This window comes from Nomascus leucogenys, chromosome 20 (genome assembly GCF_006542625.1).
Source record: "Nomascus leucogenys isolate Asia chromosome 20, Asia_NLE_v1, whole genome shotgun sequence".
NCBI classification, from domain to species: domain Eukaryota; kingdom Metazoa; phylum Chordata; class Mammalia; order Primates; family Hylobatidae; genus Nomascus; species Nomascus leucogenys.
The window spans coordinates 23,874,388-23,900,753 of NC_044400.1; the positions used below are offsets into that span (position 1 = coordinate 23,874,388).

Here is a 26,366-nt window from a genome sequence, read left to right on the forward strand (position 1 = left end):
ATACCACTGTAGACAAAAAATAGCTTTATTGACATATTCAAGTATGGCAACGTCAGGGTTTTTCTTTTCTTTCTCCTATCTCTATTGTCTTTTTAAAAATTCCACACACAGCATATACTTTATGTAAGGCATGGTTTCAACTACCTCCTATTAAGTCAATAATTCTAGATCTTCATTTCTAGACCAATTTGCTGATTCAAACTCCAGATGCACATTTCCACTGCTCTACTGGACATTTTTACCTGAATGTTCAACAAGTATTTCAAACTCATTCAACCTGAAATTCAATTCTTGTACTCTTGTTCTAGATCAATGATGTTACTTTCACTCAGTCTCTCAGACTCAAAACTTTGAAATCATCTTCCACTTTCTTTTCTTCACTCTTAACATTAGCAGTCATCAAGTCCTGATGATTCTTTGCATCCTCTGCCATTGCCTTTGTTAAGTTTGCACCACCTCTCAGCAGACAATCGCACTAGCTGCCCACGTAGATTCCCTGTCATCAGTTACCTACATCAATCTAGCTTAAAATAGGAAAAATATATCTAATCTCATTGAGAGTTCTCAGTTGACTTGCTTCTGTACATGTGGGCTGACCTAACTTCTGCATTACCAGGCTGTGAATTTATTGATGGCAAGAGCTCTGTCTTATTCATTGTTGTGTCTCAGTGTTTAACAGAGTTCCCACACGTAACTGCTGCTTACTACGTGCTTTTGAATGTTGACAGGGCACTAGTGAGTGGCTAAGAGCATAGGGTTTAGAATCCAATAGATCTAGGTTCAATTTATGCCTTCTCTGACACTTAGCTACGAAGTGACCTTGGGCTGATTAATATTAAGTCAGTGATTCTCAACGCTCAGGTGGGGCTCGGGCACTAGAACTTTTAATAAATCTACGGGTGATCCCAATATGCAACCAAAGTTAAGAATCACTGCTTTTAGCCTTAATTTCTCATCTGCTATTTGGTATCTATTTCAAATGGGTTTTGAGCATGTGAAATGAGATTTAACTTAGCACAGTGCCTGGCACACAGAAAGTGATTAACATCAATCCTGATGTTAAAATACAACTTCAATTTGCAATTTTGTTTTCAATTGCTACCCCCAGCTCTGCCTTTCTTTCAATTCCCAGAATGCACCAAGTTTTTCAGCTTTTGTGCCCTCACACCTGTTCTTCATCCTGCTCTTAGAAGATCCCTCTCAATCTTCAGCTCACGAATGGTCTCCAGGTATTCCCCTTTATTCTCCATCACAATATGGAGATGTTCCATCTTCATGGCGTTTGTCTCAGTTTGTAATTACATATTAATTCCACCATATACTGTGTTTCCCCCACAGGACTGTAGCTTCACAAAGGAATGTGGCTTGTCTGTATTGATTTCCTCCTAAAGTCCAGTGCCAAGTGTCTGGTACCTGCCAGGTGCTCAAATAATAGCTGGCTTAGTAAATAATCCATTCTGATCTCTCAAAAAAGCAAAATTCCTTGACTTTCTATGTCCCTCAACCGTATCTCACATCAAAACACTGTAACAGAAACAAAAACCAAAAAAGTAGAATGGTCTGTAGTGTGTGGGGTTCTAGCTACTGAATAGGAAAATTGCAATAGTACAAAAATTATCTTGGATGTTTTTAATTTGGGTAATGTTTCCAAGTCCAAGGTTCTTAGAGGCTTACTGAATGGCTTAGTCATCAACCTGTAGGCAATAATTAATGTGATTCCTACAATATCTCACTCCAACAAAGTCAATAAACTTTTGTGGGTGTTTGTATTAGCTAAGTAAAGGGCTTTTTCTTTTCTAACTTATCTTTGATCTGCTTGGTTGGGAGACCAAACAATATATAAAGCTAATGGAAAAAACCTTTCTTGAAGTCAAGAATTATCAAATTGTTGATACTTCTACCTATGAAAAAGACCTCAGAAATCATCTAAACCAATCTCTCATTTTACAGATGAAAAGAAGAAAGCCTAAAAAAATGAATTTATTGGAAGTGATTACACACATACTCTCTTAGTGCTAAAATACAATCCAGGCTTCAAGGATCATTCACCAGCGTTCCATTGACCACATTATACCAACTTCAAAATAACTCAGTTATTATGATTTCTTGATGTTCTTAACTAATTTATATTCTGGCATCAAGTAATTTAGGATTTCCATGTTTCCATAACAAAAATTTAGTCCAAATTCACGAGCTTGATGTTTAGAACTCACATGTCTCACCATACCTCTTTCTACATGCCAGACTCTGCAATCTGTTTCATGTTTTTCCAACTCTGAGCTTCCACCAGAATGCACAGGATAACCATATCTGCATATTTATCCTCGATGCCCGCTGAAAGACCACATCTTCCACGAAAACTGTCCTCAAATCTGGTCAAAGAAGACAATGGCCCTTTGTATTTCTCCTAGGGATTTTATATGCCTCCTTGTACTGCAATAGGAATAACTGCATTAGATGTAGGAACCTTGGAACTGGGGCTATATGGTTTTTGCTTTTTAGGTTCTGTCACTACTTGCAATTAATACATATTTAAATGAAAATAAATGCCCCTCTAGGTTACAATTTTCCATAAGGATTTTCTTGAAGGCAATTTCTAAGTGTCTGAAAAAAGCTCGGTTGGAGTAGGCATGAACTGGACATACAGGACTTGTATTGCTTTAAGGAAATACATGATGTCAGAACATTTTCAAATTATTGTCTCTTTTCTGAGTGCTTTCTCTTTTCTTTTAAAAATCATCATCCATTCTGTATAATTGGCCGAGATCTTTCTTACTGGTAGTGTAAAAACTTACAGGAGTGAAATTTGAAAGTTACAGAAAACATTAGAGAAAACACTAAGATATAGGAAATATTAGAGAAGCATCATGCAAATACTTGCCTAGAAACATTTTGTTGGAAATTCAGATTCTTTTTCAATTTTCAGAAATAAATGTAGATAAAAAGGTCAAAAAACAAAAATCCATCTTATTGTTTATCAGTTCAAAGTAAATGAATGGAGTTTACCATCTGACAGTCCTTTGGAAAACTATTATGCAATTACTCTTGGCCCAGATTTCATCTAGAACATTCGAGTCCATTGTAATCTTACCACATCCATACATATTTTGGGTTAAGCCCCTCCAAATGGAATAGCTCAATAACTAATACACTCAAGAGAGATTATTTTTTCTCTCTTTTTAAAAAGAGTTACTTAAAAAGAAAATTCAAAAATTTTCTCCCATTCTGTAGGTTGCCTGTTCACTCTGATGGTAGTTTCTTTTGCTGTGCAGAAGCTCTTTAGTTTAATTAGATCCCATTTGTCAATTTTGGCTTTTGTTGCCATTGCTTTTGGTGTTTTAGACATGAAGTCCTTGCCCACGCCTATGTCCTGAATGGTATTGCCTAGGCTTTCTTCTAGGGTTTTTATGGTTTTAGGTCTAACATGTAAGTCCTACGGAATGGGAGAAAATTTTTGCAATCTACTCATCTGACAAAGGGCTAATATCCAGAATCTACAATGAACTCAAACAAATTTACAAGAAAAAAACAAACAACCCCATCAAAAAGTGGGCGAAGGACATGAACAGACACTTCTCAAAAGAAGACATTTATGCAGCCAAAAAACACATGAAAAAATGCTCATCATCACTGGCCATCAGAGAAATGCAAATCAAAACCACAATGAGATATTATCTCACACCAGTTAGAATGGTGATCATTAAAAAGTCAGGAAACAACAGGTGCTGGAGAGGATGTGGAGAAATAGGAACACTTTTACACTGTTGGTGGGACTGTAAACTAGCTCAACCATTGTGGAAGACAGTGTTGATTCCTCAGGGATCTAGAACTAGAAATACCATTTGACCCAGCCATCCTATTACTGGGTATATACCCAAAGGACTATAAATCATGCTGCTATAAAGACACATGCACACGTATGTTTGTTGCAGCACTATTCACAATAGCAAAGACTTGGAACCAACCCAAATATCCAACAACGATAGACTGGATTAAGAAAATGTGGCACATATACACCATGGAATACTATGCGGCCATAAAAAATGATGAGCTCATGTCCTTTGTAGGGACATGGATGAAGCTGGAAACCATCATTCTCAGTAAACTATCGCAAGAACAAAAAACCAAACACCGCACATTCTCACTCATAGGTGGGAACTGAACAATGAGAACTCATGGACACAGGAAGGGGAACATCACACTCCGGGGACTGTTGTGGGTTGGCGGGAGGAGGGAGGGACAGCATTAGGAGATATACCTAATGCTAAATGACGAGTTAATGGGTGCAGCAAACCAACACGGCACATGGATACATATGTAACAAACCTGCACATTGTGCACATGTACCCTAAAACCTAAAGGATAATAAAAAAAAATTCAGGGGGCAGCTCACACCTGTAATCCCAGCACTTTGGGAGGATGAGGGGGGTGAATCATGTCAGGAGTTTGAGACCAGCCTGGCCAATATGGTGAAACCCCATCTCTACTAAAATTACAAAAAGTAGGCAGGCATGGTGGCGTGCACCTGTAGTCCCAGCTACTGGGGAGGCTGAGGCAGAAGAATCACTTGAACCCGGGAGGCGGAGGTTGCAGTGAGCCCAGATCATGCCAGTGCACTCCAGCCTGGGTGACAGAGCGAGACTCCGTCTCAAACAAATAAATAAAAATTCAGAATAGGGAAGCAACTCCTCCTTATGAAGGGTACCTTTCGGCACTTACATGGGCTTGCTTTTGCATTGATGGCACCACTTTCATTAAAAAAAAAAAGTTCGCTTGCACAATCTGCAAAGATCTGTTTGGCTTGGTTTCATGTTCTAAAAGTATGGTTTTAGATTAAATGAAAAATAATACTTCTGAAAAATAAGCGGTTATAAGGTTTTTAAATTTTCTCTATATTGGTGTAAACTTATAAAGCCCTTCCTATGAAAACTGTCCCCCAAATCACATTACTTGGTCGTCCTCGAGGAACGATTTTGAATGAAAAGCACATAAAGTGCTGTAGCATGGAGACGAGAGACAAATAACTATGCTCTACTCCCAAAATAAGTTATGACTTACAAGGGGAGGAAAAGGAGCAAAGAGGATAAAGCCCGGTCCTCTGTGGGAAGTACCCGGAGGCCTGCCCCGGAACGCGCTCCTTTCGGCTACGAGATGAGGGCCACGCAGACGGCCGCGCCCCTCGGTGAGTGTGCGTGTATCAGTGCAGGATTCCTTTACTCCGCCCACAGGGTCTGGGCATCCGTCATTACCCATGGCTGCCAGGTCAGCAAGCAACAGCTGATCCGACAGCCTCCAGTGACCTCGACGGTCCACGCCCAACGCTAGCCTCCAGTTTCCCGCAGACCGGAAGCCCTTTTGCCCCGGCTCGCAGGTCCACCCCTTATTGACAGCAGGAAACGGAAGCTCTTCTGCCCCGATCGCCTGCGCGCGGCCTCGTTGGCCGCACAGGCGCAGTGGCGCTCGGGCGGAGTTGTGTGAGTGGAGGAGGAAGAGGCGGTAGGGGGTACGGGGGCTGGTCCCAGAAGATGGCGGAGGCGGGGGTGAGTTGGGGGTCTCCCGGCGAAGCGCGGGTGACGTGGTGCTGAGAAAAGCGGCCTGAGGAGGAGGGTGGCCCTCGGGAAGAAGAACTACTTGTGTTTTTGCAGCCTGGGAACCCTGGTGGCAGGTGCGGGTAGCCAGGACCACTGATGGGCCTGCAGGGCAAGGGGCTCCGCTTACCTGAGAGGGGTCCGCAAGGTCCAGAAGGGGACTGCGGGATCGAGGAGGGGTTATAGGAGGCGTGGAGGCTCCCCGGACAGTGGATGAGTGTCTGAGCGGGAAGAAGGCTGGAGGACGGCGAGAAGGGCGACCCCAGAGGTCTGATGAGGTGGAGGTCAGCGAGCTGTCAAGCATAGAGCTGCCAGGACTTGGGGACTTGTAGCCTGGGAGAGAAGACTCAGGCTTGGGCGGGGGTTGGATCCAAAGAAGACAGGTTATCGTAGTAAGTTTATAATCCACTAAAGAGATAGGGCATTGGGTTGAGGAGCAAGACTCTGGCATTTTTGACTGGAATTGGTTACCTATGGAATAGATGTTTCGATAAAGCCAAAGAATTCTTGCCAGGGCCTAGAAGTGGATTTGATGATAATTACTAGATTTTAGGGTTGCTTAGTGGGGATTGGCAATATGGAGAAGGAAAGCAGTGTGGATTATGGGAGTGGGCGCGGGCAATGGCGCTAACACTTAAGTGATAATGACCCATGTCCAGTTAACGTTGGAAAAAGTTGTTAAAGTATGATATTAGCTAGATGCTCTAGGAAAATATACCATGAAGAACTTGCTGTTTTGTAGGATTGATGAAGAAATGCTTTAAAAAGGAATGGTTAGGCTTGGCAGCTGGGCCACTGAAACTGTTTGGTATCAGTATTGCGGTAGAGCTGAGGACTGCAGGGGAATGCGTGCTCCGGTCCTGGTGCAGAAAAAATAAAAGCAGCCAAACAGTAGCTAGATGGTGTTTTGTAACTTTTGGATTTGGCCCTGACAGTGAACCACTGAATGAAGATGGATGAAGGGAATGCTACTTACTAATGGGGGCCTCAAAGAAAACAAAAATTAGACGTGTGCTCTTCCTGTTTTCTCTCTTTCATTCTTTCCCTGTACTTTGTGCTCAGTACTGTGTTTTGTCATTGTGTGTTATGTCGTAGTTCTCAGTTCATATCTGCTGTACAGTGACCAAGCTGTGAATCATGTACACTTGGGAAAGAGATTGATTCTGTTTAACTGACAACTGTTGCTTTTGCAGATGGTCACACGGAAAAGGAAAGGATAAAATGCAGTTCAGTAGTTTAAAGACAGTTTTCTTTGTTCTCAGAAACTTGAAACGATGGAGTAACTTTTTTAGGCACTGAGATGTGACATTTAAAAGCTGTAAGGGGCTGTAAATGCAGCTAACTTACTGGTTTCTGTGTTTGGGTTTTAATGTCAAGAGGAAAGAGTTGCAGTGTTTATAAGGCAAATATTGCTTTTCTTCCTAGAAATTTTTAACGTCTCTAGCCCATGATACATGTAGATGTGTTTTTATTTAGGGAGAATTAAACTGTTTCATTGATTTAAGTCTTTTTTTCTAATGTTAGTGCTTATTCTACTTCAAGAATGCTGTTCTAATTAAGAGAGCATATGATGAAAAATATGTGAGGTAGTAATTTAACTTTATTATTTAGTAGCTTACATGACCTAAGCACCTGAAGAGACAGGGTTATCTGAGGGAGTAAAAATACTTCTTTTACTGCTAATCATTGGAAGAGGGATGGTCTTGTCATTTGGTTTTAGGGGGTGTTGCAGTTGTTACAATGCAACAGGTTCTTAAGGTTACTAGAAGATTTCGTATGTGTGTTTGTTTTCAAATGCTTGTTGCCTCTAAGTTGTTTCAGTGGCCAACATGAACCTTGATTTTTATTCACAAAGCCCATAATCACTTATAAATCTTTTTTAACCTAAAAGTAATAATATCAATCCATTAATAGGCAGCCATACACCTGGAATAATGTTTTTCCAGTATTGATGATTCATCATTGATCTATGCAAATTATTTCAACTTTTTTCTGTTTGTTTAGTATTGTACTTTCCAGAAATTTTAGGCCAGGGCTCAGCATAGAATTTTTCAAGTCTGGTGGAAAGTTTTTCTTTGTGAATTGTTGAAAACATTATTTTGGTATTAATAGTAGTTTACCAACATGATTTTAAAAACGGTTTCTTGTGTGGCACTTAAATTGTTTTGTACCATGTTTGTGAATGGAAGCAGTGTGGTGAAGCAGGAAGAACTCTGGACATGGGGTCAGAGTGGGTGAGCCTAGTCCTGGTGCTACCTGGTAACAGTTGTGATCTTGGAAAGTTACTTAACCTATTTTATTTTATAAAATGAAAACTAGCAGCACCTGCCTATTTAACCAGGCTTGTTTTCAAGAATCTATTGACATATTGTCTTTTAAACAGTGTCTTTATACCAGAGACTTTTTCCCTGGTCAGCAAATTATTTGTCAAGTAATCTAAATTTTTCAAATATAGATTTTTTAAAAAAATTTTGGAGCATCAAGTTTATCATTAATGTAAGACTAATATTTAAAGATATAGATCCACTTTGTTTTAAATGGTATCAGTACAAAATCAGAAAAACAAACTTCAAAGTAAACTAAGGGAGCTTACTTTCCCTTGAAAATAACCCACTCCTCTGACTCCTCTAGTGTGCAACTGGTATTATAAACATGCTTTTAAAGGAATTTCACTGTTGCATGGTAGGGGGTGAAATGGTTTTGTGGAAGCCTCTATCCCTTTGATGAGTCTGGTCATTTTCTGGCATTCACTATACATGTTTGTGGTAATAAGAACTGATGGTACTGTCTTATTCTTGTTAATCCAGCTGACCACTTTGCATGTCACTGGCCTTGCTAATAGAGTGAGAGAACTGTTAGATTACTCATTCTTTACTTTGTTTGGATCATGGACTTTTTTGAGTACTTTATATAAATTATGGAACTTTCATCCCAGGAAAAAAATGCGTATATATACAACTTTTTTGTTTTGTTTCGCATGGGGGTCTCATACCCCTTGGAATAGATGATCTCCCAGTTCCCTGCTATTTCTTAAAGCTTTTATTTTTTGTCACCAGTAATTATATACTATTGTATTATGATGTAGTTACAAAATTAGCTTTTTGAATCTCATTCAAATAAACCAAGCAAATGTGTTATTTTTAAGGAAAACTTTTGGGGCGAAGTAGGAAACTAAACAAGCACTGCCAGGAAAGGTTAAATAAGCAGCTGTGGTAGAAAACATAAATAAACAGAATGTCTCCAGCTGTCTTGAAATAGAATGAAGTCTGTAGCAATCAGTGGCTCTCATTGTGGGGACAATTTTGGTTATCACAAATAGGGGAGGGCATTTAGTGGGTGGGAGCCAGGGATGCTAAATGTTTTGCAATGCTTAGAACAGTCTCACACAGCAAATAATTGTCCTGCCTAAAATATCAGTGCCCTTTGACAAATGCTGGTCAGTGTGAGATGGGGGCTAGCATGACTGAAATAGCTTTTTTAAACTGAAGTTATTTTCCTTTTTAAAAATACTATTAAACATAAAATACCCCTTTCCATTAATTCCCTTTTGGAAAAATCACAAACAGAAACAAATGATACACTCCCAATGCGGGTTACTCAGAAAGTATGCCCATCTTCTAGCAGCTGTTAGCAGCACTTGAGGGCAACGTGCTGTGTCTACTGGATCTGGGGAAGTAAAGAGGCAACTAAAGGCCGGGCGCGGTGGCTCACGCCTGTAATCCTAGCCCTTTGGGAGGCCGAGGCGGGTGGATCACGAGGTCAGGAGATGGAGACCATCCTGGCTAACACAGTGAAACCCCGTCTCTACTAAAAAACAAAAAAATTAGCCAGGCGTGGTGGTGGGCGCCTGTAGTCCCAGCTACTCGGGAGGGTGAGGCAGGAGAATGGCGTAAACCCGGGAGGGGGAGCTTGCAGTGAGCCGAGATCGTGCCACTGCACTCCAGCCTGGGCGACAGAATGAGACTCCGTCTCAAAAAAAAAAAAAAGAGTCAACTAATGTTCTCATACAGAGTGTTAGTTTGCTATTTTTTCTTTTTACTTTAAAACATATTTTTACACCTTGATCTAGTACTATTAAAGAAAATTTCAAGGTGATTTTGCATTTATTCTCATCGTCTTTGTGCAATTGTATAGTCACCTACTTGTTTTGGCTTACTATCTGAGAGTGTATTATAGTTGAGATGGTATTTCAACATCTAACCATCTTTTCAGTAACCAAACACTTTTATATAGAACCATCTGCCGAAAAAGAAGTCTGAGCAGTTGAGATGGAATGGAATTCAAGGTATAGAGGCAAAGGGGATGGGTTTTGGAATCAGTTAGACCTGAAGTGAAATTTCAGTTTTGATACTGCATATTGTGTCCGGAATTGGTGGGTTGTTGGTCTCACTGACTTCAAGAATGAAGCCGCAGACCCTCGCGGTGAGTGTTACAGCTCGTAAAGGTGGCGTGTCCGGAGTTTGTTCCTTCTGATGTTCAGATGTGTTCGGAGTTTCTTCCTTCTGGTGGGTTCGTGGGCTCGCTGGCTCAGGAGTGAAGCTGCAGACCTTTGCAAAAAGCAACCAGATGATGATGATGATGACGATGATGATGATGACGATGATGATGATGAAGGAGCGTTCTGTAGCTACTGAACCTTGCTAAAAGCAACCAGATGATGATGATGATGATGATGAAGGAGAGTTCTGTAGCTACTGAACCTTGCCAAAAGCAACCAGGTGATGATGATGATGGAGAGTTCTGTAGCTACTGAACCTTGCCAAAAGCAACCAGATGATGATGATGATGATGATGATGATGGAGAGTTCTGTAGCTACTGAACCTTGCCAAAAGCAACCAGATGATGATGATGATGATGATGATGATGAAGGAGAGTTCTGTAGCTACTGAACCTTGCCGAAAGCAACCAGATGATGATGATGATGATGATGATGATGAGATTTGGATGATGATGATGATGATGATGGAGAGTTCTGTAGCTACTGAACCTTGCCAAAAGCAACCAGATGATGATGATGATGAAGGAGAGTTCTGTAGCTACTGAACCTTGCTAAAAGCAACCAGATGATGATGATGATGATGATGATGATGATGATGATGATGGAGAGTTCTGTAGCTACTGAACCTTGCCAAAAGCAACCAGATGATGATGATGATGATGATGAAGGAGAGTTCTGTAGCTACTGAACCTTGCTAAAAGCAACCAGAATGCACGGCATGCTCATATGCCTGGATTCCACAGCAAGGAATGGTCTGCAGGATCAGGTCAGGAGGAGATGTTTCAGGGCATTTTCCGTTGGTATTTAGAGTATGTTTTCCCATGAATTAGCTATACTGTGGATTAGTTTTTTTAGTCCTTTAAGCCATAGAGTTCAATTACATTATAGACTAAGTAGGTCAGTGAGGACTAGCTTGGGAACAGAATTTCCTCTTGAATGTTGAACACAGAGCTTTGATGTGGCATAGCCCTAGTAAAAAGGCCCATTGTCTAAGTGTTTATCACATGGAACTGATAGGTTGTGGAGGTTACTAGTACTTACAGATATTCTCATTTTCATACTAGTTATTTGTAATTCAGCCCCATTCTCTGCAGTTTACATGAGGGCTTTGTTCCAAAATTCATTCAAAGGTTGTTTGAGACTGAAAAACTCAGAGGAAATGTATAAATTTTAAGTGATGATTAGGAGCTAGGTTTGCTCTCAAAAAGGCCTCCTTTACCCTATATGGTTTGATTCAGGAAGAGGTAACCCAATTTAATTAAGCAAATATGATTATGTGGAGCTCCCACTGTGGGCTAAACAGGAACTTTTCTGGGTGCATAGGCACAGTGATATTAATATAATAGTCAATAAGACCTTCATAAAACATTTACAATCCATAAAGCAACTATACCTTTAATTAGAAAGTAGTCATTATAAGTGCTACACTTTTTAAAATAAACTGCTTTTGGATTGAAGGAAATATCATTTCTGTACCAACTTATGAAAGTGCCAAAGATATATTGTTGGATGGGATAAAAGTAAATTACCTGTGTAGTATTTTTCCCATTTAAAAACTGTTAGTATTCATAGAAAACACATCGAATATGTGACAGTTTGGGAGACTGAATATCATGGTAAGAATGAGGGCTTTGGAGTCAGACTGCATGGTTTTGAATCCCAGCTTGGCCTCTTACTGGAGGTGTGAACCAGGTCAAGCGACTTAACCTTTCTTTGCTTTTTTGCGTCACCTATAAAATGTACATAATAATTGCACTTACCTCTGAAGGTTATTGTGAGGATTAAATGAATTACCACATGTCAGGTGCTTAAAACAGCACATAGAAAGCCCCAAAAGGAAAGATCACTTTGGTTAGAGGAATGAACAAATACCTAGACTGATTGTAGTAGCAAAGTTTTAGGTTTTAGGAGTCAGAGACCAAGCAGATAAAACTCCTTAGAATCTAGCCATTAGATTGATTGTTCCTCATTTTCTTCACTTCCTTTCTTTTGCTTTGTCCTCCAGCTTTCTTACAATCCCTTCTGTGATTGCAACAAGGGCAGACTGTTGAGGCAGGAGTGGGATACAGTTGTACCCCTGGGGAGAGTGAGTCAGGTCTGGTTTCTGTGTTTGGTGTATATGTAGGTGTGTGCGTGGTGGTCTGGTTTTGTAGAATGTTTTTGTGCAGATAACCAAATAATAAACATTAAAGCAGGTTATTTTGTTCTTCTGTGGAGGTTGTCCTTGTAAGCAAGTCACATTTTATTGCAAAAAATACAGCGTCTTCAGTCAGAATATGCTTATCTGTAAAATATAAAATACACTATTGTAACTGATAGGCTTAGAGATTTAGGAAGAAGAAACAGAGAGCAGAGTTTTACCCTCCAGATTGTTGTGGAAGTGTCAGATTACCTGTTGTGCTTTTCTCAGAGATGGAGCAAGCTGTTTCTACTATGATTCTAACCTTCAGTTCTCTTAGGTCACGTTTTCTGTCCTAGGAAATGTAAGGGTAGTACTTTATTTTTTATCACGTCTTGAATATAAAAATACTTTTAAAACTTTTTCTTATTCAATAAATAACTTAGTAATTTGAATAAATTAGTATACAAGCTTGTCATTTTATTTGTCCATTTAAATTAACTAGTATTGAAATCAGTAAAATTACAATAATCATGTATTAGATACACATTAATTTCTTTTTTCTTATCTCTTGCAGGATTTCTGGTAGGTCCTACTTTAGGACAAGATGTGGTACTGTTGAAGCGTCAGTCTTTGATTCACAGACAGTTGAGCTTTTCAGCTGGGAAGCCTTTCCATTTTTTTTTTTTTTTTTTTTAATGGCTTACTGAACCTATGAAACCATGGCAGAAGGAGAGACAGAGTCACCTGGGCCCAAAAAGTGTGGCCCATATATTTCATCTGTCACTAGCCAGAGTGTGAACTTGATGATTCGAGGAGTAGTGCTATTTTTTATTGGAGTATTTCTTGCATTAGTGTTAAATTTACTTCAGATTCAGAGAAATGTGACGCTCTTTCCACCTGATGTGATTGCAAGCATCTTTTCTTCTGCATGGTGGGTACCCCCATGCTGTGGCACGGCTTCAGGTATGTGTAGGATGTTTCTGTAATGCTTAGAAAGGAAGTAGGGTAAATAAGTATGGACGTTGTCTGAGCAATAAACCTTTTTAAAATATATTGAGATATAATTTAGATATAATACACTGGACCTGTTTGAATTGAACAACTTGATGTGTTTAGACAAATGCGTATAGTCACGTGGCCACTGCCAATCCAGCTGTGGAACATTTCCATCACCCTCCAGAGTCTCTCGTGTCCTCTTGCAGTCCATTCCCCAGCCTCAGGCTACCACTGATCTGCTTTCTGTTGCCATAAATTATTTCTCTCTGTTCTAGAATGCAATATAAATGGACTCATAATGTATGTACTCCTTTCTGTCTCATTTCTATCTGTCCTGTAAACTTTTAACATTTAATTCTGAAAAACAATCCTGTTTCCCTTAGGGATGAAGCATTTAACCCCTTAATTTTGTTCTTTCTTCAACCCATCTCATCTAAGTGTTATTTTAAGTTATTTTGATGACGAACACCACCGTTTGGTTTTAAGGGTTTGATGCGTATGATGTGGTCTTGTTTTTGAAGTAATAAAAACTTGAATAATTAAAGTTTAAAGCTTCATGTTATATTTTTGTAAATGCCTTTTTCCTTGGTGTCTTGTTTTTATAAGTACCTTAGAATAATAAATATTTAAAGACATCTATAAGGTAGACTCTCTTTGCTTAAAATTATTATCCTGTTAGTTACTTTAGATATTTTTTTGGTGGTGGGCAGTGTGTAATGCATAGAGTAGAGCATTTCACAATACTTTATTGCTGCCATACTTCCACAATGGATAGCACTTTAGTGTTTTCTAATGACCAAGACCAATAGATTAATACTGTTTTTAATAATAAAGTAATAAAAGGAAACCATAATCATGTGGTAGAAGATAATTCTGATTGAAGGAGAAAATTGCTTCTTAAATACCCATTTGGTGTCTCATACTTAACATATATGAATGAATATCTTGCAACATAATATATGTCCTTCTTGGCTTCCATCCAAGAGCTGGAGGTTGAAGGGTGAGGTTGCGCTTTACAGAAGTGTTAGAATGGCCTTGTGAAACTTACTGGACAATTATAGAATCCTGTTGCACAGTTAGAGGGGCACTGTAGTATAGTAAGGCTTCAGTGTTTATATACTGATGTCTCACTATTACAGCATTCACATTAAAAGTGAAGTCATGAAGGCAGTGATTCCTAGTTTCCCCAGGGTTATCATTCTCCAAGAGAAAAGGCAAAATAGTCCAAATAAAAAACAAATTAAATTGTATCACTCTCTGCTGTATGTACTGGTCCTCATGCATTTTTCTTTCATTTAAATTCAGAAGAGAAAACGTTTTCTCAACAACTTTTCTAGTTCTTTGTTTCTTTTCTTCTATGGTGTAGTCTGGCTGCCAGTAGAATCTTTTTGGGACATGGAAGAACATACATGTCTTTTCAGGATAGAACAAAGGGAAGGTCAGAGAAGGGAAACTGTTGCTTGTTGAATGTCTGCTAATGTGCTAAGTACATACTGTAATCCCAGGGTTCTGTAGAGCAACTTTGGGAGAGAGATGTTTGGCATTGTGCCTGTTATGGGGAGATGAGGACACTCACTGAGATGAAGAAAGAAAACCAGTGAGCCCAGGGTCCCAGAGCCAGTGAGTGGTGTGACTGGGTCCACATGTCACATGCTGGGGAAGGGAAAAGGAAGCTACTGACACTTTCCCCCCTACTCAGGATGCCTCTTTTCAAGCCTCCAGACTGGGTGCCAGACCTAGATGGAATTCCCTGGCATGTGTTGTGCATTTGGGCTGGGGCAGGAGAACTTAACTGAGGTTTCATTGTACCTCCACTATGAAGAGTAACAGGGCTGCACCCGCTGTCTTGTCCTTCTGCCCCTTTAATGTCAGCACTTTTGCCATAAACTTACATTTTAGGAAGGAAAATTTCAAATGCTAATACCACAGTTCAGCCACTACTTTCCTTCCTATTCCCAGCCACTAGGTTTGTCACACTTACAAACTTAACCTCATACCTTTTCATTTGGGGAATTTGCATTTACATTTCTTGCTTAAGTATTTCTTCTGAAAGCAGTTTGTACCATAAGCTACTTGGGCAAAAGAAAGTAGAGAGGCATTAGGAAATCTAGATTCCAGCCAATTCTGCTACCAATTTTGTTAAGTCATGGTGTTTAGTAGATGAGAGTGAAAGATATCAGATTTGTCCAAGTTGCCAGAGATGGAAAATGGATTCTTGCAAAATCTCTGCTCTGCCATCCCCTGCATCATTATTTTAGGGAAAGTATCATGGGAAAAGAAGTAAATGATTTAAGAAACATAGTGTGTTTGAGTTTGTATGTGTATGTAATATGCATATGTTTTTGTGTATATGTGTTGGCGTGGATTTTCAAGACCTCGCTAGGGTCTTACCATCTTAAGTCAGAAAAACTGATAATCTTCCTTTGATTTTCCTGTTCAACTAACATTCCTACATAGAGCAGCTACCTTTTGGAGGGGCTCCAGAATCACCGCCTTCTGTGTGTAGAAAGTGCTCCTTGTTATTTGCCACCTTTCTCTATAGCACAATCCTGGAAAATTTGCTAGTGGTGGTTCTGGTGGGACAACTAATAGAGAACTTTGGTAAACTAATTTTGATGACTTTTTTTCTTAATTCCATATTTTTAGTTTGATAATGCTGATGTTACAAGTTAGCTTCCTTATGTATGCCATGCACCAGAATTGGAATTAGAAACCTTTTCAGCATTATCGAGAGCCACAAAGAAATCTTTCTAAAGAATAAATAGAAAAAGACAACTTGTGTGGATAAAATAAGTAGAGAAGTTGCCTCAAAAATCACAAGTAGCCTGGTTGTGTCCAAACGTATGAAAATAATATCTAATGTAAAAAGAAAAGAAAAATCTTTCCTGTTTAGTTGTGCAGTCCATTGCCCTACTCCTGTAGAGCCTTGTAAGATTCCTTGCTTTCTCTCCCTTTCTACATCCTGTTTCCAAGTTTTACATCTTTCCTCTATCTCTTTCTTGGTCCATCCCTCAATGGCTATGCTTGAAGTCTTTTTTCTCTTCCTGCCTCTAGTTTTGCACCCACCCTTTTCTCAGCCCCCTTGTGTGGTACCCTCACTACTAAGAAGATGGCCTCTCTCTGGTACAACAGTGAGAACATTGTTTTCCTGATTGCGCATTGTCTGCAGGGTAAAGTCTTTATAATATGGCCCTTGACTGCTTTTATCTTCTTCAGAGTCTTTCTGGACCCTGCAGCTCCCTTTGTGTCTGAAGCTTACAGCTTCCTCGTAACACCAGCAGTTTCCAGTTGTCCATGATTGTCCTCAGTCACCTCCCTTTAATGAGAGCACTATTTCTGCGCCATTTACTGCTGAATGCTCCTGTCTCAAGGGTCACCTCTTTCTATGAAGCTTTTCTGACAGCCCAGCACCTTGCCTTCCCCTAGCACAGGCAAGGAGAAGCCTGGGACCCCTCTGTCCTGTCAGCTGCCGTTAATGCAGGATTGTATTTAATTGTTTTTGTGGTCACTTTGCAATTGGAATCATGTCTTACTCTTTTGCCTTTTTTTTTTTTTGATACTGAGTCTCACTCAGTCACTTGGGCTGGAGTGCAGTGGCGCCATCTCGGCTTACTGCAACCTCCACCTGCCAGCTTCAAACCATTCTCCTGCCTCAGCCTTCCGAGTAGCTGGGATTACAGGCGCCTGCCACTACGTCCAGCTATTTTTTTGTATTTTTAGTGGAGACAGGTTTTCACCATATTGGCCAGGCTGGTCTCAAACTCCTGACCTCGTGATTGGCCTGCCTCGGCCTCTCAAAGTGCTGTGATTACAGGTGTGAGCCACCACGCCTGGCCTTACCTTTTTAAATCTCCACCAAATACCAAGAACCAGACATATTGTCAGGGCTTAAGTATTTGTTGAAGGAAAATATTATCTTGTAGTTTTCCATCGAAGTATACCTCATGGAGTGTTTTCGTTTATTCAGTTCCTGTTTTCTTACAAAATGTCTGGCTTTAACTATGTTCCTTTTAGTGCCTCCCTGCATTTAAGCACACTCCCATAAAAAAGAGATGACTCACTACTGATGTTTTACAAACTTCTTTAGTGTTTAGCTTTGATAGACTGTAGCTAGTCACTGGGAAATAACTTAAAGATATCACAAGAAATGTGATTTTTGCATCAGAGAACCATTTGATTTATAAGCAGGACTGTGTTTGCATATGATTTTAACACACGCATGATTTTAACAGTCTTTCTTGTTTTTTTTTTAAAAAAAAGTACAGGAAGAGGAAAAGAGGCCCAGACATATTCTGTCGAGCTCTCAAACAGTGGAACCTCACAGTGTTGTATATATTGCTATCAGACTCTGCCATGCCTTTACTTAAAGGAAGGAAGAAGACATTTAATGGGAAGTGACAAGCTTCTTCGAATTCTCCCTCTCAGTGAGCAACTGAGAACCATGCATACTCAATGGATTTGATTTTTATTGGCAAATCCCAGGGTTGGCAGTGTGGCAGTTTAAATTTCTTTTTGTGTTTTTGTTTTCTCTCCTCAGTTGTCTCTCACTTGCAAGTCTGACATCACATGCATAAAAATATAGTCAATTTTACTTATTTATATCTTTGCACATACATGTCAGTATTCTCTATGTAATAATTCTTTACCTAGGCATCAGTTGCTCAGGAAAATTGACTTGGAATGTCTGCTCTTAGTTGACTTTACTCAGCAACAGGCAAAGGGAGGATATATATGGTGGGAGGACGGGGTTGACAAATGAGCTGTTAGTTTTATGACCCCTTGAGAAAAAAAGAGGTGATATTCGTTTAATTACATTTCAACTATTATGGATGCTTGTGGCCGTTTTATTTGTATAGAAATTTAAAAATCCTGTCAGTTAATCTTTTCAGGATTTTGGAGCAGTCTTTTAAATAGGAATATAGTGTGAAACTTCTAGATTTACTAATAGTTATTGGAGCTCTGCATTGCCGAGATATGTTCTTAATCTCTTGATGTTCTGTGAGCCATCTATACTCAGCAAATGCCTAACTCAAAAGAGTTGTGGACTAGAAAATGCATACAGTGTTGCAGCATCTCATCTCGAGATAGAAGGGTGGTCACACAGCCTTTTTCAAATGCTGCACCATTGGTCTGCTAGGCTGTGATTTTTGATACTAATTGGTTTCTGTTTTTCTTCGAAGAGTGAATGCATTGCCTGTGAGATATAGCTGGCTAATACTGGGTAGGGGGAGGGCCTCTTTTCCCTCAGGCACTTAGATTTTGGCATTGTAATTTCATGATTCCTCTTAAGTGGTATTGGATACTTTAAACATGCTTTTCAACTGATGTGACAGTAGTGTCTTTATTGCCAGAATGGCACAACATAATCATCCTGTTTTTAGGAAGATTAGAATGTTTTCATTCGTCTTTTTAATAACTAATTTAGCACTTAAAATTCTTTCCCACTAAATGAATAAAATGTTGAGGTTTGAGAAATATTTAAGAAAGGGATGAGAATATTTTGGGACTCAATTATTGACATTTTATATACAGTTATATATAATTAATGACACAACATTCAAGGTGTTCTTTCCAAAACTAAGAGAAGTACTAAGATGATTTCTTCTTCTAACAGTGCACTTAAAATTTAACTGAAAATTTTAAATACCTCTACTCTACACTTTGTTTCCTCCATTGTTTCTATGTGCAGAATGAGTCTTACCTGTAGATTTCTGTTGTGAGTTTTCCTGCTTTGACAATATGACCTACAGCCTCATTAAAGGGCTAGAGGGGAAAGGAGTGTCAGTAAAAGGTGCTAGATGCGGAAGACTAAGACAGGAAGCTGGCAGGGGCGAGACTGATCTACGTAAGAGGCCAGTCAGAACCTTCAGAACACTGTGTGTATGATGAGCTTGTTGTATACTTTTATGCTTCTAGATTCTCTTTAGATTTGTGGCATATAATACATATTTTATGGTTTGGAGTTTAGAGAGAACATTACTTAACTGCTAACTGGTTTGATACTTTTCAGGTCTCGTAGGTATCAGTAGTAGAAAAGTAGCATGAATCATTTAGTCCAGGCTGCTAAATTGTGAATCATACATTTGAAGAGTATTTTGTTGATTATAATTTAGAATGTTGTGGTAATCATTTGCAATACTTTCTTCATTGGTGTTATCCTCATTTCATTTCTTTTGGAAGGTAAGTTAAAAAATATCGGTGATTGATGTGAAATAACTCGTTTGTTTTTTTTAAGAATCTTTAAAATGCTTGTGGCGGTGGTAGTGATTCTTTTAGCATAAGTGTTGCCAGTATAACATTGGAGGTAACTTAATTTTTTTCTTTTTTCCCCACAGCTGTGATTGGGTTATTATACCCCTGCATTGACAGACATCTAGGAGAACCACATAAATTTAAAAGAGAGTGGTCCAGTGTAATGCGGTGTGTAGCAGTCTTTGTTGGTATAAATCATGCCAGTGCTGTATCCTTTACTCTGTAATGAAATGCGTAATAACAAAGCAGCTTCCAACAAACCAAAGGTTAAACAGCCCCTTACAAATTCACTGTTGTTGAATTATGATATGCCCACTTAGTCAGAAGAAGAATGTGAACCATATTGTTGAAACATCAGTGTAGCAGCTGTGCAATTATAAAGTGGGGTTATAGCCTTTCATTTCAGTTCGTATTTTTCACTATCACTTAGAAACTTTGCAAATTTAAAAGCTTTACTTGTTTTTCTTAAATTTGGTTACTTAATTACTTTTGTGTAGTTAATCCAAAAATGGAACAGGTACATTTTCAGAGGAGTTTTTTCCTCTCTTTCTTTGTTAAGACTTGCTAATAAGGACATGTAGCTTCAGGTGCTATTTTGTCTTTTGTTTTTCTTAACTTAAAGAAGCTATTTTTTTTTTTAAAGGTAGACGCATTGGTTTTAATCAATACCGACAAACCACGTAAACGGCATAAGTAGAAATACCAACTTAGACCTTGGCCAAAAATAAGTTTCTTCCCTAGTACATAGTTTTAAAGTTTTATTGTTTGAATATTCAGACATTTTATTTAGTGGTTAATGAGTATTTTTACAGTGTCTCAGGTAGCCCCTATTCCCCTTCTCCTTTCTACCTTCTGTGTCCAGAAAAAAATGTTTGCCCTCATAAGATTTTCCTCCTGTCATCCTCCTTATTTCCTCTCTTCTACTTCCTCCTCATTCGTTCTGACTTTCCTTGGTAGAAGAGGAACTAGGAAATGCTATTCCTGTCTTTTTCTAGGAGATGTGGTTTAGACAATGAAGGTGGCAGGAGCCTTGGGTACTTGGAAAAGCAAGAAGTGTGACTCAGGCTGCCAAAAGTTTGCTCTTATAACTCTGCACTGGACTCGGGGCTGGCAGAGTTAGCTAGCTGGAGAGAGAGGGTGGGTCATGTGTCAAGTAGATCCCTGTGTCTTTCACAAAAAGTAGTGAGGTGTTTTGGATAAGCTTGGGGGCAGAAACCATAGAAAAGAGCAAGGTCCTAGATTCTGAAAACACATCTGCCTTCCTCTGCACAGTTGTGCTGGCTGTTGCAGGTCTGTGAATTTGGAAGTCCCTTAGTGGCTGTTACTATTTTTAATTTCCTTTTGTATTGAGGACATTTCCACATGTTTATTTTGGTGAACTTTTTGAGATTTAAGATTTTATAAAAAATCTAGTGGTCAGGAGGGCTTAAAAAGATAAAATCATATACTATTATATCTAGAAGAGAACTTAGAAATCACGTAGTTCCACATTTTCTTTGTAAAGATAATAAAACAAATGGAAGCTAGAGAGGTTAGGTAATTTACTAAGTTATTTATACTGCGACATTGCAGCAGAGCTGAGAACAGACCCGAGACAGCCTGACTAAAGTGTAGAAACATCTCATTTTCCTACCCAGGAGCCTCATAACTGTGTCAGTTCCTCTCTGTCTGGTGGATTAGATCTTTTTCTCTCAGACATTTCCACTTTGATTTTTGTTTTTAAGTAGAGAAATTTAAAAGGCCTTTTCTGAAATTTTGAAAACTTAATAAGTTCAAATTCTTTGCTTTTGTTCACTCTCTTTCTCAATGAAATACTTAAATATAGCAATCTTAGATATACTATTGTCCTTTAAGCCCAAAAGCTTTACTAAATTTATAGCATACACTTCTAATATTAGGTTACTTAGACTTTACAAAATCATATGGCACTATTTTTTTATTTTTTGAGATGGAGTCTTGCTCTGTCGCCCACGCTGGAATGCAGTGGCACAATCTCGGCTCACTGCAATCTTCGCCTCCTGGGTTCACGCCATTCTCCTGCCTCTGCCTCCCGAGTAGCTGGGACTACAGGCACCCACCACCACACCCGGTGAATTTTTCTGTATTTTTAGTAGAAATGGGGTTTCACCGTGTTAGCCAGGATGGTCTCGATCTCCCGACCTTGTGATTCGCCCGCCTCGGTCTCTCAAAGTGCTGGGATTATAGGCATGAGCCACCGCACCTGGCCCATATGGCACTATTTTAAGATTGATATATCTATTTACTCTGGAAGCCTCCTTACTTCGCTGTGACTTTTAATTAAGTTTAGTTAGCAAACATGAAACTCATTTAATACCAAATCCCACTCTTTACATGAGTGTTTATTTCATAGGGAAATCAGAGCTCTAAACCTTTTCTTTGAACTTTAAGTATAATAACAGCAAAAGAATAAGAAAAGCTTTTCCAGAAGCATACCCATATGAACTGTAGGTTTCTTTTTAGATCAAGCCTTTACAAGGAAGGACCTTGAGAGAGTTGCCCACGATAGTCCTGAGATTCTGAGAAATAAGCAAGCTGGGTGTTTAGGATACTTGCTTGGTAGGGGTGGGGAAATGGTGAAAAAGAGTGTTAAAGGAAGTGGAAAATGGCTTCGTATGCATTTTTTTTTTTTTTTTTTTGGACTTCTCTATACTTGCAGCATGGTCAGTTTGGTGATATGTGTTCTCTCAAACCTCCCCTGCCTTCCCCAGTAGCTGGTTATAGAGCCAAGATGTGGCCTTTGGGACATAGATAATGCCCTTTTAATGACACTTGAAATTAATTCCTTTAGTGTAATCCTCTAGCAAAGAGATGAGAAAACTGAATTTGTAAAGCTTAATTTTACCCAGAGATTTTGGTGTAGAAAAGGGCCATACATTTGTGAATAGATGCTTAAGTAGGTGATGAAAATAAAATATCATTTGAGCAAACTGTCCTATACCAGAAAGTCTCAGGCACCAAAATAGCTTGGCAGGTTGTAAGATAATGTTCTCTTCAAGGCTTTATACTCAACAAATTAAAACTAGAACAGTTGACATAATAGAAAGGGATACTGTGTCCTTGGTACTCTTGTTTCTGAACTGCGTTATTATAAAATGTGTCTGTCAGTAAATCATAGAGAGAATGTGGTACCCTGTTAAATAGCTGTCAACTCTTCTATTTTCAAGTTCCTGTATGATTCTCAAGTAATTCTAAACTTGTTGGAGAAGTAATATTGGTTTCCTTTTTTGCAAAAGTGTGTTCCTTTAGCGATACTTGTGTTCTGAGGCATCCAGTTACATTTTTAGCAAAGAAAGCATTTCTTAAATGCTTGTAATTGGGAATGTATGTAGACTGTTCTTTTTGTTTTTTGTTTTGAAGGGGTTACAGTTGGTAGGATCTATTGATTAATGTCTTTTGTGTATCTGGTATTGGGTAAATACTGGAGACAGTTTTAATCCCACCTAGCTTCATACATTGTACTAAGAGACTGAATGTACTTGAGTAGAAGCAATTAATTCCCTTCTCAACGGAGGCATCTCTTATTTAGAAAAATGAACAGGTGATATTATTTGGTTACAAATTTTAAGATGACTTCTTAACACTGATCTCAGAAAGTGGATTTTGATAACAACATACAGTTGTCTCTTACACTGGCTGCACTATCCATTGGACTGTGGTGGACTTTTGATAGATCTAGAAGTGGTTTTGGCCTTGGAGTAGGAATCGCCTTCTTGGCAACTGTGGTCACCCAATTGCTAGTATATAATGGTGTTTATCAGTAAGTATTAATCCTTCAATTTTTGGTGCTTGTTTGCTAGATAAATAAATGATAACTGCTTTCAGAATTGAGATTATGAAATGAGGTTAGCCAGTTTAATCTACAGAGTAGTTTATTTTCATTGTAATTATCTTAAGTGTCATTGCAGTTCCTCTGTGGGTATTAAAGACATGTCTGTTATTCTAGATATACATCTCCAGATTTCCTCTATGTTCGTTCTTGGTTACCATGTATATTTTTTGCTGGAGGCATAACAATGGGAAACATTGGTCGACAACTGGCAATGGTAAGCTGATGCTTATTAATCACTTTTCTGAATGAGATGTATGACAAATGACAAGTTTTCTCTAAAAGATAGTCCTTTAAGGGAAAGCAATTTGTAAAGACAACATTCTTTGATTGCTTTTTTGCACTTCCATTGAAATAAGTCATTTGGAAGAATTTAATCACAGGTGTTTTAAAAGTTGAGGAGCCACTGGAGAGAAAAGCTCAAAATGTGTTATGGATGGGGCAATATGATTTATTGACCATATGGGGGATATTAGTGGTTTTTAAAAAACTAATCTACAGGTTTCCACTATATCAAAAAAGGACAGTTTTAAAAGTTAAAAAGGTCACTATTGATAAGTGTGTTGCTACAATAGGTATACATTAGGACCATCTCTAACAAATCAAGACGTTTGATCATTTTAGTTATGAAAGAAAAGGTTGGGGAGTGACGTTCAGAGGCCACAGCAGTTTTATGAATAAATGCTGTCACTTTTACCTTTTTAGCCAGGTTAGGAGAATTGAGTGATTTACTTTGCTGTATTTTTGGTAAAATAGCCAACCAATTATCTTACCCTGTTGGTTTCCTTTATTTTGAATTGTGGGTGTACATTTTTATAGCTGTACTTTAAAAATACTGTTTTGACTGGAAGCTTTTGTTAATGTAATAGATTTTTTCCTTTATATCATATAGTAATTTGAAAATACAGTGATCTGAGTTCACCACAACAGCCCTATCCTTAAGTTCATGAACTATTCTTTGCTAATTTGCCTTATTGAGTACTCAAAGAAATCTGCTTTGCTTCCTTTCAATATTAAAAGATTGATCTAAATTCTAAATCATATACTGCCACTATTTGCTTGTAATGCAGAAATCTCGTCTTTCTCCTGCCTTTGGCTGTGGCTTTTTCACTTCCAGAATGTGAATTATTTTTTCCCTGTCACATTTGTCATTTAATCATAGTAATTATGTTAACTCTTGGATTATTTGAGGAATAAATGGGCACATAGTAATAAAACGTTCATTTTTAGAGCTTTTCAGTTTATTTGGAAGTTGCTATTCAAAAGAAATCTTAATCTGTTAACCTTTTAACCTTTTAATTTTTGCAGTACGAATGTAAAGTTATCGCAGAAAAATCTCATCAGGAATGAAGAAGGCAAAAAATATCGTTTGTACAGAAAAACAAGATGAAAAGGATGTGAAATGGTAGATATACAAACAAAACTTCAGACTGTAAAATTGCCAGGATGCAGTTTTCCCCTTGATTGGCGTGTGTGTACATATGGATAAGTATATATATACACACACATATTACTGCAATCTGTGATTGCTTCATCTGTAAATCAGTTGCAAACCTTTACGTATTTGACTTAAATAACTGTAAGATATATATGTACTACATTAAAAAGTGTTGATTAATAGATGAAATTTTTAAATTAATTTTTTAAACATGCCATACATTGTATCACAATGTTAATGTGCCAAAATATTGTTCCTGTCATGCAGAGTATAAGAATCCTTTGAACAATTTGTAAACTTAGTGAAATAAAATAAGAGGAAAGCCAAAAACAAACAAACAAACAAAAAGCATATGGGGAGCTGGTATTTTCTCTTTAGCTTACTGTTGTGCCTTTTTATTTTTCTAATCACAGCAGTATGAGTTATGAGTGCCCTAATTTGTGGTTAGTTTCTAATTTAATGTTGTTTCATAGAGTTTGGAGTGTTTTGATACAGGGTGAAAATGAACTTCTGGTTTCAAACCTGCATTACTGGAGACAGCCCAAAGAGTAATTTTCTGTTTTGACAGATTTTACTGGAAGTATATGTGATGAGCAGAAGAGGTCATTAGCATTAAATTGTATTGGTTCTAAATTTGGAACAGTATATATAATTAAAAGTAAGGACCATTAGAGGATTTAATTAGAATAAATACATGTTTTGGAAATACAGTGACCTCTTGCAGTGCCACAAAAGTGCAAAGTGATACTAGCTGTCATCAGCAATACAGAATCTCATTGCTTTTGCACATGGAGCATATAGGAAACTCCAAACAGATCACAGTGAAGTTTCTAATTCTGTTGGGTTCTGTCATCTATTGGGTTCTATGAAGCAAACCACTGTAGCTTTAGCTGGGTTCAGTCATATGACTCATTGTTAGTGGAATGCCTAGTTTTTCATCTTACATGCAGTCTGGGGAGTAGATGAATACATAATTTCTTATGTATTCGTGTATCCATTAGTGAATAGTTCAAGTCTGTTTAAGAATGTATTGAGATGGCATTCTCTGCATGTTAAAGATCTTGATGGCAACCAGCACCTCTTAAGTATGGTTTAAACATATTCTTAGCTAATTTTTTCCATTAGTTTTTGAAATTGATGGCAGTTGTCTGATCCACAAGGGCAAGATCTTCTGAGTACTCTGGGGTGTGTGTATGTGTGCACGCATGTGTGTTGGAGTGAGTGAGAGAACGTGTCTGTGCATGTGGCCATGCTTTCCTAGAATGTCAAGTAGATATTTTTACACTTTGAGTTTTAAAACAATTACTATCAGACTGAGATCTTGTATGCCAAACTTTAATCTGCTTTTATGTTTTCAGGCTGAAGGAGTGAAAATCCTAAGAGGATTTCATATTGAATATGTGTACACAATCTTAACTGTCGTGGTGGAAAACATACTACTATAATTTATTATTATATCTTCCAGATAATGTTATTCATTTAGAGCAAATAAGGTATATTTTTTAGAATCAACTTTGTAAGCACTATAAAATCTTTAATAAGTTATAAGGTCTATGATGTGTTTACTTTAAAAATTGCTATTAAAAGCAACATGTATTAAATATGTAATTATCATCTGGGTTAA

General features: G+C 38.3%; 1 protein-coding gene across 2 annotated transcripts; it reads left to right on the top strand.

Moving 5' to 3' along the window:
* Positions 1-5,416: 5,416 nt before the first annotated feature.
* INSIG2 (insulin induced gene 2) lies at positions 5,417-26,366 on the top strand. 2 transcript variants are annotated; one of them, XM_003275183.4, is made up of 6 exons: positions 5,417-5,540; positions 12,784-13,172; positions 19,541-19,665; positions 23,069-23,235; positions 23,422-23,521; positions 24,613-26,366. In XM_003275183.4, exons 2-6 carry the CDS (start codon positions 12,929-12,931, stop codon positions 24,652-24,654), a joined length of 678 nt encoding a protein of 225 aa, XP_003275231.1. In that variant the 5' UTR covers positions 5,417-5,540; positions 12,784-12,928; the 3' UTR covers positions 24,655-26,366. The 2 variants fall into 2 exon arrangements, with proteins under 2 accessions (XP_003275231.1, XP_030657005.1); XM_030801145.1 differs by having other exon boundaries at positions 12,784-12,791.

Coding starts and splice junctions, on each gene's coding strand:
- INSIG2 (XM_003275183.4), top strand. CDS start 12,929: ATGGCAGAAGGAGAGACAGAGTCACCTGGGCCCAAAAAGTGTGGCCCA. Junction 19,666..23,068: donor GTATAAATCATGCCAGTGCT/GTATCCTTTACT, acceptor CACTGATCTCAG/AAAGTGGATTTTGATAACAA. Junction 23,522..24,612: donor TTGGTCGACAACTGGCAATG/GTAAGCTGATGC, acceptor TAATTTTTGCAG/TACGAATGTAAAGTTATCGC.